Source organism: Sapajus apella, unplaced genomic scaffold (genome assembly GCF_009761245.1).
Source record: "Sapajus apella isolate SASKATOON/1434 unplaced genomic scaffold, GSC_monkey_1.0 scaffold47, whole genome shotgun sequence".
Classification (NCBI taxonomy): Eukaryota; Metazoa; Chordata; class Mammalia; order Primates; family Cebidae; genus Sapajus; species Sapajus apella.
The window spans coordinates 12456306-12467415 of NW_022436987.1; the positions used below are offsets into that span (position 1 = coordinate 12456306).

At 40.6% G+C, this 11110-nt stretch overlaps 1 protein-coding gene across 5 annotated transcripts in view; it reads left to right on the forward strand.

The window, feature by feature from the left end:
* The window catches only part of NUCB2 (nucleobindin 2), a 53352-nt gene extending 49046 nt beyond the window's left edge, over positions 1-4306 (forward strand). For 3 of the 5 annotated variants that reach the window (XM_032240856.1, XM_032240858.1, XM_032240854.1), the window contains 3 exons: positions 2553-2723; positions 3300-3381; positions 4164-4305. In XM_032240856.1, the coding sequence (XP_032096747.1) occupies positions 2553-2723; positions 3300-3381; positions 4164-4171 (261 nt within the window). In that variant the 3' untranslated portion in view covers positions 4172-4305. Of the gene's footprint in view, positions 1-2552; positions 2724-3299; positions 3382-4163 lie in introns of all 5 variants that reach the window. The other 2 variants (XM_032240853.1, XM_032240855.1) reach the window with 1 other exon arrangement.
* The last annotated feature ends 6804 nt before the right edge of the window (positions 4307-11110 follow it).

Sequence of the window (11110 nt, forward strand, 5' to 3'; positions counted from 1 at the left end):
GTCAATAAAACTCTTAGATTTGCCCTTTTGAAGCTATTTTCTAGATCTTGTAGGCGTGCTTTCATTGTTTTTCATTCTCTTTCCTTTTGAGTCCTCTAACTGTATTTTCAAGTAGCCTGTCTTCAAGCTCAGTAATTCTTTGTTCTGTTTGATCAGTTCTGCTATTAAGAGACCCTGATACATTCTTCAGCATGTTCATTGCATTTTTTTAACTCTAGTTCTGCTTGATTCTTTGTAATTCTTTTGATCTCTTTGTTAAATTTATCTGATAGAATTCTGAATTCCTTCTCTGTGTTGTTATCTTGAATTTCTTTGAGTTTCCTCAACACAGCTGTTTTGAATTCTGTATCTGAAAGGTCATATATCTCTGATTCCCCAGGATTGGAACCTGGTACCTTATTTAATTCATTTGATGAGGTCATGTTTTCCTGGGTGGTGGTGATGTGTGCAGATGTTCGTCCGTGTCTGGGCATTGAAGAGTTAGATAGTTATTGTAATCTTCGCAATCTGGGCTTGTTTGTGCATGTCCTTCAAAAAGCTTTCCAGATATTCCACGGGATTTAGGCCCCAAGTCCAGTAATTCTGTGATTTTTGCAGACTCATAGAAGTACCATCTTTGTGGTCTTGGATAAGATCCAGAAGAATTCTCTAGGTTACAAAGCAGAGACTCTTGCTCTTTTCTCTTACTTTCTTCCAAACAAATGAAGTCTCTCTCTCTCTCTCTGTGCTGAGCCAGCTGGAACTGGAGGTGTTTTGATGCAAGTACCCCTGTGGCCATCAGCACTGGAACTGTGCTGGGTCAGTCCTGAAGCCATCATGGCACTGGGCCTTGCCCGAGGCCCTTTCCTTCATGGTGATGAGTTCCCCCAGACCCTGGGTGTGTCCAGAGATGCTGTCTGGAAGCCAGGGATTCTAATAAAAATCCTAGCGATTTACCTGATGTTCTGTTTTACTGTGGCTAAGCTGGCACTCAAACCACAATACAAAGGCCTTCCTGCTCTTCACTCCCCTTTCCACAGGCAGAGAAGCCTCTCCCTGTGGCCATCACCACCACCACCTCTGGTCCACATGTGCTTCTCCCAGCCACTGCTGATATTTGCCGAAAGCCCAAGTGCTTTTCTGTCGCCTTGTGGTAAATGCTGCCAGGCCTGGGACTCACTCTTCAGGGAAATGGGCTCCCCTCTGGCCCAAGGCGAGTCCAGCAATGCTAAGAGCCAAGGCCTGGACTCGGAGACCCCAAAAGCCTGCTTGTTGTTCTACCCTACCATGGCCGAGCTCGTATCTAGTGTGCAAGACAAAATTGCCTTTACTTTCCCTCAGCTTTCCTCAAACAGGGGACTTTCACCATAGCCACTACAGCTGGGATATGCTGGGTCACCCCAAAGCCAGCATGTCTCGGAGTCCAAGACCCAGAGCATACTCCCTGGGTCTCGCCACTGGTTATTTAGGACCCAAGGGCTCTTTACTCAGCAAGTGATGAAGGCTGCCAGGACTGCCTCCTTAAGGCAGCAGTTTTCCTTTTGGGTTAGGGTATGTCTGAAAATGTCATCTGGAAGCTAGGGCCTGGAATCGGGGTCTCACAACTCTGCCTGGTGCCTTATCCTACTGTGGCTTAGCTGGTAGCCAGGATGTAAGACAAAGCCCTCTTTTTGCTTTCCTTTCCTCAAGAAAGGAGTCACTTTCATAGCTACAAGCTGCACCACCTGAGGTTCAGGGAGGGGCAGCACAAGCTTTCCCTTAGCCTCACCAGCTGGTGTCTCCCCTGGTCACCTGTTACTCTAGTTTACTGGCTCTAAGTCCAGCCTAGCACTAGGAGTTGCCTAGGAATTATAGTCCTCCTTTCCTAGACTGCCTTTCAAATTTACCTAGGACCCCAGAGCATTTAGCCCACATGGTGAGGGTTGCTAGGAAATTCAGTATCCACTGCTGGGATGGGTGATAGTTCAAATGCTCCCTCCATCGTGGGCACTGGTGAAGCCCAGCACAGCTTTATTCTCTGCTGTGACAGGGCAGCACTGAGTTCAATGTAAAGTCCCCCCGTCACTATGCTCCTTCCCCAAAGTGCACAGACTCTCCGTGCTGCATGTCTGCTGCGAGGGGATGGGAGAGAGGTGGCATAGGTGATTCAAGACTGTCAATGCCTTTGTCAGTGATAGGAAGTTGAAACCAGGTACTATGAGTGCTCACCTGGTGTTTGCTTCTTGTGCTTTTCTGTGTGCAGACAGCTGTTAAAATTTGTGTTTCAGTAAGAGTTGGGGGGAATAACAAATGTTATCTCTTTTCCCACGTTCTCTTTGTCACTTCTGCCCAGTTCTCACTCTTTGCTTTTAGTTACCATTCCTAGAAGAGAATCTCTGAGTTTCTCTTCCTGTTTTTCTGTTTGCTCAAATGAGTACATAAATATATATTACTTATTTCCCCTTTCTTCTTACCCCAAAGGCGTAATCCTGTAAATACTCTTTTATACTTTGCTAACTATAGAATTCTAAAGGTAAATAAGACTTTATTGTTGTAGTTTTAAGATTATTCTTTTTTTATTTTTTTTATTTTAGACGTTAGATCAGCAACAGTTCTTCACAGAGGAAGAGCTAAAAGAATATGAAAATATTATTGCTTTACAAGAAAATGAACTTAAGAAGAAGGCAGATGAGCTTCAGAAACAAAAAGAAGAGCTACAGCGTCAGCACGATCAACTGGAGGCTCAGAAGCTGGAATATCATCAGGTGGCATTTTGTCAAAAGATTATGGCATTAAAAAAGATTTCAGGGGCTTTGTTAAAAACCTGTGTTTTTGTAACATATTTCATTGTACTGTAGCTATAGTATTTTAAATTTTAGTACTTTAAAACTGTTTTGTGGAATATTAATCTAAATTTTATTTTATTTTACTTTATTTTGAAATAGCCTGTCTCCCAGGCTGGAGTATAGTGGTATGATCATAGCTCACTGCAGCCTCAAACTCCTGTGCTCAAGTGATCCTCCCACCTCAGCCTCCCCAGTAGCTAGGACTACAGGTGTATGTCAGTGTGCCTGGCTAATGTTAATATTTTTTTGTACAGACCAGGTCTCACTGTGTTGCCCAGGCTGGTATCTAACTTCTGGCCTCAGGTGATCCTCCAACCTCAGCCTCTGAAAGTGCTGGGACTATCGGCATAAGCCACTGCACCTGGTCGAATCAAAAGTTTATAGTTTGCATATCTTTGTTTTAGAAAACAATTTTCAGTTACTATGTTGTGCTTTGTCGAAGGTCACACATATGATAGAAAATCAAATTATACCTTTTCTTTTTCCATTCACCAGGTCATACAGCAGATGGAACAAAAAAAATTACAACAAGGAATTCCTCCATCAGGGCCAGCTGGAGAATTGAAGTTTGAGCCACGTATGTAATTTTGTTTGATTAGCTATTTAGGAAAATAAATTATTGTATCAATTGAAGCCCACATTTATTACAAATATAATTTCAAATCATTAAGATGATATGTTATATTTTGTGTATTTTTTTGTAGTATTAGAGCAATTTAGATAACAGAAAAATGAAAATGCCTCCAAAAGTTTTATGTAGCAGCAAATTTTAAGTGCTATATCATTTATATATGTAGGATATGTGTGTGTGTGCGTGTGTGTGTGTGTGTGTGTGTGTGTATATATATATATATATATTTTTTTTTTTTTTTTTTTTTTCGCTCTTGTTGCCCAAGCTGGTGTGCAATGGTGCAATCTTGGCTCACTGCAACCTCCGCCTTCTGGGTTCAAGAGATTCTTCTGCCTCAGCCTCCTGAGTAGCTTGTATTACAGGTGCCCACCACTGTGGCTGGCTAATTTTTGTATTTTTAGTAGAGATCGGGTTTCACCATATTAGTCAGACTGGTCTGGAATGCCTACCTTGGCCTCCCAAAGTACTGGGATTACAGGCATGAGGCACTGTGCCCAGCCATATCATTTATATAATTTGATAACTATATTAATGGTTAATTGATTTGTTTCAACATTATTTGTTATTCTTTCTAATTATATTAATCTTACCAGAGAACATGTTTTTAAAAACTGTAATCTATGATTAGCTAAGCATATTTTTAAAAACAAATGTATCTGTATATGAAAGAACATTCAGAATAAAGGAAGATACTTTTAAAATAAGAACATATTTTTTTTTCCCAACAGACATTTAAAGTCTGAAGTCCGCCAGAACTTGGAAGAAAGCTGTTAACTCAACATCTATTTCATCTTTTTAGCTCCCTTCCTTTTTCTCTGCTCAATAAATATTTTAAAAGCATATTTGGAATAAAGGAAAATACTTTTTAAATGAGAACACTTTTTCTTGGACACAGATATTAAAGGATTGAAGTCTATCACAACCAGGAAGAACACAAACTCACTATAAACTCTCTGCTCTCACTCTCACACAGCTCTTCCATTTCTTCTGTTCTCCTTTAGTGATTTAATTAAGTGACTTTATGCCATAAGTTAGTGTAATTATTAGGAACGATTTAAGTGAGAAAACTGCCTATTGCTTTTAAATTAGATTGCTCTCACTTACTCATAAACATAGATATTCTTTATGGGTGCTTATCATTCCTTCTTTTAATAAATGGCTCTTTGATATTAACGATTATGAAAAGTCCATAGCATTTCCCTGTGTTTCCTGGTAACCTTTTTCTACTTTTGGCAACCTCAACTGCTAGAAATTCTTCACCTGAGTAACCTTTGTTATCACTTTAGGTCATTTTTCATTCTTTTTTATTTTGCTCTATACTTTATCATTTGAGATCAGGTTCTATTATATACAACAGAAAAACCAAAGATAACAGAAAACTAAATAGGAGTTTTTTTTCTTACATAAAAGAAGTCTAGAAGTAGGTGGTGTCCAAGTTCCTATCTTTCTGTTCTATCCTCAGTGTATGATTTTTATCCTCAGGTTACCTCACTCTCACTGTTCAAGTTTGCTCCTGGAGGGAGTGGGGAAGGCAAGAAATTGGACTTTCTCTGCTTGAATTAGCTTCCCTGAGGCCATTTTCCAGAACCAGCAGCACATGAACTTATGTCTCTGCCAGAATTGGGTCACACTGATGGCCACACCTGGCTGCTAGGGAGGCTGAGAAGTCCATGTGGCAATGTGACCAGCTGAAAGTTGGATTCTTTTACTAAGGAAGAAGGGAAGAGTATTACACTGATAGGTAGACAGCTTTCAATTTTAACCTCAGTCAGCCTTGTTGGCTACCTAAATTTCTGTGTATGTTCTTCTTCTGAGATAGAAAACACTCACTCCTTTCTCCCCTGAGAGAAACCACCAGAAATCCAGCCCATTATTGCATCTTAGATGAAAGACCACGCTATCTGGGGACAGTCCCCCCCATCATGTTAGGGTGTGGCTCCTTGTGTTCTGGCCACCTACAAACTAAAAGACAAGTTTTCTGCCCTAGGAGCACCAGATGCATAATGCAAAGGTGCAGGAAAACTGACCTTTTTAATTTTTTAGAGACAGGGTCTCACTCTGTTATCCAGTCTAGAGTACAGTGGTGCCGTCATAGCTCACTGCAGCCTTGAACTCCTGGGCTCAATTGATCCTTCCACCTCAGTCTTCCTAGTAGCTAGGACTATAGGCACATGCCACGAACACCTGGCTAATTTAAACATTTTTTTTTTTTTTTTTTTTTTGTAGAGATGGAGTCTTGCTGTGTTGCTCAGGCTGGTCTTAAACTCCTGGTCTCAAGCAATCTTCTTGCCTCAGCCTCTCAAAGCACTGGGATTATTGGCATGAGCCACCATGCCCAGGCATTCTAAAATTGACCTTTTAGAAAAGGTGAGAATTAGAAATACAGCAGTCACTGATCCATAGAAATTTGAAAGTACCACTTGCCAAAAATGAACAAATCTCTCTGCTATAGTCCATGAATATATTCCTTGGTTTGCCTATCAGGCAACCCCTGATTCACCTTTCTAAGAGGAATTCTTTATCTAATGTCCTCGGGGCCTTGGTTTTGCTTTCTGGGAGGTTTTTACTGTACATTAATTTTCAGATACAATCTGAATGGGCATTGGAAAGTATAGTCTTCTTGGAGCTGGGCAGCCTTAGCAGTTTACTTCCTATAATTGTGAGTCTGGGGGCAGGCTTGGGAATTAGAGTATACATCAGTAACAGCTACAGGCTGTTGCAGGCCAGGTTTCGGTTTTTGTTACTGTTTTGTTCTGTTTCTTGGCCAAGTGGATTCCTAAAACTTTAGTAAGTTTTTGGACTGTTGTCTTCAATCATTTTCATGAACAGCTTTAACAAAGCTAAAAGGCACTGTTTTTAACAAAGAACTTCATCATTTACTTGCTGACCTCTGTGCGCTCTCCATCCCCTTTGTTCTTACAGTATTGGTACCTCCTTGCAATCCTTTGAGACTGTAGGCTTGGATGGGATGGCAACAGTCTTAATCTGGTCTCTTCCATTATTTGGCAGAAAATTCGTAAGGGAAGCTTCTTGAAAAAGGTTGAGAAAGTTTTAGCAGCTCCCTCAGAGCCTTTACTTATAAATGTTTCAGTTTGGAGTACAGACTTTTTCAATTCTTCAGGGCTTCAGATTTGGGACTTGGTCAATTTATATGACAGATAAAGAGCAATTCTCTCAACAAACCTACTTTCCCTTGCATCACTGCAGACTTGTTAACCTTAGCCCATGTCACATTTATCTTGCATGGCTTTGCTAAAGTCACATTTCTCTTGTAGGGCTTTGCTGAAGTCACAATTCTCTTGTAGGCTTTGCTGAAAAGAGGCAAGAAGCTGCCAACACATGCTAGCACTCTGAAGTTCTACCACCTTCATCTCTGTGGCAGGAAGTCTCAACCTCATCTTGACCTCTGTTGGCAAGAAGTCTCACTGCCCAAAGCCCTACCTCCTCAACTAAACCAACCCCAGATTTAGGGCCTTTGACTTGCTGCGCCTTACTTCTAGCTACCAAATTCTGTATAGATCAAGATTCTTGGCTATAGGCAATGAAATCTTTAGCTATTAAACAGAAGGGGATTGATGAAGAAGTATAGGTAGGACACAATCTATGGGAGGGCTGAAGAAACAGACCTAGGCTGAGCTGCTAGGAACTACATCAGAAAAGTGGGCTGCCAAAGGAGCTGCTGCTTTTAGAACAATCAAGAAGCCACCTGCTGGATTAGGAAGCTGCCTGCCGGACTAGGAAGCTGTGAACAGTTGCCAGTTCCAGAGCCACACCACCTCTGCCCTGCTTTATGCCAGCGAAAATAGACACATCTCTTCCTGCCTCTGCCCCCATGTAACTTGATTCTGAGTAAAAGTCTCAAGTGAGTGAATCTGACTGACTGGACCAATCATATCTGAAACCCTAGCTGCAAGGGAGGTTGGGAAATACAGTGTTCAACTTTCCTACCTCTGTGTATTAGGAATGCATGTTCAAAGCTACCCTAGGCTGGGCATGGTGGCTCACGCCTGTAATCCCAGCACTCTGGGAAGCTGAGGTGGGTGGATCACCTGAGGTCAGGAGTTCAAGACCAGCCTGGCCAACCTGGTGAAACCCCATCTCTACTAAAAATAAATTAGCTGGGTGTGGTGGCTCACACCTGTAGTCCCAGTTACTCAGGAGGCTGGGGCAGGAGAGTCGCTTGAGCCTGGGAGGTGGAGGTTGCAGTGAGCCAAGATCATGCCACTGTACTCCAGCCTAGGCCACAGAGCGATACTCCATCTCAAAAAAAAAAAAAAAAAAACCTACCCTAGCACCTCAGAAGTTTACATTGTTTCACTTAATATTAATAATTTTTTAATCTCTTAGTTTATATTTTATAAATTTTTAGATAATCATTGCATATTCCTCCAAACATACTTCAGATTTTTTTTCTTATTAAAAGTAGCAGTTTAGAAAAGTTATTCTTATATACAGCCTAAAACAGCCTACAAAGCCAGGCATAGTGGTTCACGCCGTAAATCCCAGCACTTTGGGAGGCTAAGGCAGGTGGACTACCTGAGTCAGGAGTTCGAGACCAGCCTGGCCAACATGATGAAACCACATCTCTACTAAAAATTTAAAAATCAGCTGGGCATGGTGGCACATGCCTGTAATCCCAGCTACTCGGGAGGCTGAGGCAGGAGAAATGCTTGAGCCTGGGAGATGGAGGTTGCAGTGAGCTGAGATCACACCACTGCACTGCAGCGTGGCTGACAGAGTGAGACTCTGTCTCAAAAAAAAAAAAAAAAAAACAAAAAAACACAGAACCTACTCAATGTAGTGCTTGCTATGCTTTTTTAAGAAATAAAATAGAATCTCTATTGCTTAAATTGTAAGCAATATAGAAAAATGGTTTGGAATATCCTTTTGTTGATGGCTATTATCTGTGACATGAAACTGATAAGATGTTCTTTTGGGTAAATGTTTTTAGATGGTAAACTGTGGATGAATAAGGAATTAACTGGAAGACATAATTTCTTGAAATGCTTTTTTGGCATGAGTAAATGAGGGATATTAATGTAGAAATATTTCACAGTTTCTAGCAAACTAATATAATTTATATTATTCAGAAAAGAATTACTAAGCCTAAAGTGATGGATTAAGGAATTACAGTTTTTGTGAGTACTGGGCATTTATGAATGAATATTATTTCTAAGAAAGGTGCAAACACTATTCAGTTCTGTTAGAAAGTATTGGTCCTGTGTTTATACCCTTCTTCATATTTCTTTAGTTATTAAATGTCTTTGGTTTAGCTGACTTAGTGGAATTTATTAGGAATTTTAAGTTTTGTTTCACATATGAATTTTTATGAAGCATGTACATTTTATAGTATACTTAAGTAGAGGTTGAGCATTCCTTATCTACAATGCTTGGGACTTGAAGTGTTTTGGATTTCAGATTTTTTTGTTTTCTAGAATATTTGTGTTATACATTCATTCATGCATTCATTCATTCATTTATTTATTTATTTATTTATTTATTTATTTATTTGTTTGTTTGAGATGGAGTCTCACTCTGTTGCCCAGGCTGGAGTGCAGTGGCATGATCTCAGCTCACTGCAAACTCCACCTCCCAGGCTCGAGCGATTCTTCTGCCTCAGCCTCCCAAGTAGCTAGTATTACAGGTGCCCACCACCCTGCCTGGCTAATTTTTGTATTTTTAGTAGAGATGGGGTTTCATCACGTTGGCCAGGCTGGTCTCAAACCTCTAACCTCAAGCGATCTGCCTGCCTTGGCCTCCCAAAGTGCTGGGATTACAAGCATGAGCTACTGCCCCCAACCTGCATTATACTTTATTGGTTGAGCTTCCCAAATCCAAAAATCAGACATTTGAAATGAGCATTTTCTTTGAGCATTATGTGGGCTCTCAAAAAGTTTTAGATTTTGGAGCATTTCGGGTTTCAGAATTTTGGATTTGAAATGATCAAACTGTAAATTCAATTAAAATTAGATTTTGAAAGATTATCATTCTCTAGAATATTTAATTATCACTAAAGACAACTACAATTTAGAAGTAGTGGTAAGGGCCCGGCATGGTGGCTCATGCCTATAATCCCAGCATTTTTGGAGGCCAAGGTGGACGGATCACCTGAGGTTGGGAGTTTGAGATCAGCCTGACCAACATGGAACAACCCCATCTCTACTAAAAAAGCAATTTATCCAGGCGTGGTGACACATGCCTGTAATCTCATCTACTCGGGAGGTCGAGGCAGGAGAATTGCTTGAACCCGGGAGATGGAGGTTGCAGTCAGCTGAGATTGTGCCATCGCACTCCAGCCTGGGCAATAAGAGCAACACTCCATCTCACACACAAAAAAAGTAGTGGTAAAAAAAATACTCTGAGACATAGATGTATGTTTTTTTATGCCCAGATTTGTTTACAACAGCATTATTTTATGTGCATTGAACATATTCGTACTACAAATATGTTTATGTCATGTTTATGTTTTATGTCATGTTTGTATACAAGTAAATACAAACCTTTCTCATGAGGAAAAATATAAAGAAAATTTTTTTGATGGCATTTTTTTTTTTTCTTTTAGAGATGGGTCTCTCTCTGTCATCCAGGCTGGAGTGCAGTGGTACTGTCGTAACTCACTGTAGTCTGAACTTCTGGGCTTAAGCTATCTTCTTATCTCAGCCTCCTGGGTAGCTGGGACACCACGTGTGTGCTTCCATGCCCGGCTAATTTTTAAATTTGTTGTAGAGAGGTGGTCTTTCTATGTTACCCAGGCTGGTTTCAAACTCCTGGCCTCAAGCAATCCTCCTGCCTCAGCCCCCTAAGTTGCTGGGATTATAGACATGAGCCACTGTGCCTGGCTGTTACTGTGATTTTTAAGTTAACAGATTTTTAATCTGTTAACTTAGAATAAAGTTTCGACAACCCCGATTCTGGTTAGTGCTTAAGTTTTCATCTCTGTTTTATAGCCATGCAGTACAATCAAGAAGAAATTGAAAAAGAGGCAGAGTTAGATGATGAGCTTCATCGTTGTCATGCAGGATTTTTATCCCCTGAAGAACCTGCTAGAGAAGTCCTTCACCCTTAACCACTGGTGCCTCAACTTAATACTTTTGAAATTCATTTGTTTCTGATGGAATTGGGAGACTAAAGTATGTTAAGTAAAATATAATATTTAGTTTCTCATTCCTTATGAGTGGCAAATGGGAAGACTGTAATGACAGTCTGCTTATCTGCTTTCAAAGTGTGAGATTTGAAGGAAATCAGACCTTTTCCTTGATTTTTTTTTTCTTCTGAGACAGAGTTTTGCTCCTGTTGCCCAGGCTGGAGTGCAGTGGCTCACTGCAATCTCCACCTCCCTGTTTCAAGTGATTCTCCTGCCTCAGCCTCCCTGTAGCTGGGTTTACAGGTGCCTGCCACCACACCCAGATAATTTTTTGTATTTTTAGTAGAGATGGGATCTCACCATGTTGGTCAGTCTGGTCTCAAACTCTTGACCTTAGGTGATCCGTCTGCCTCAGCCTCCCAAATTGCTGGGATTACAGGTGTGAGCCACCACATCCGGTCTGTTCCTTGATTTTTAAAAAGACATAATATCATTAGTAGAATTCTAATCTTTCTCTACCCACTTTTTAAATCATTTAAAAAACGAGTTGTTAGGTATGAATTAGTTACCGCTTCTTTAAAAGCCTAAGAA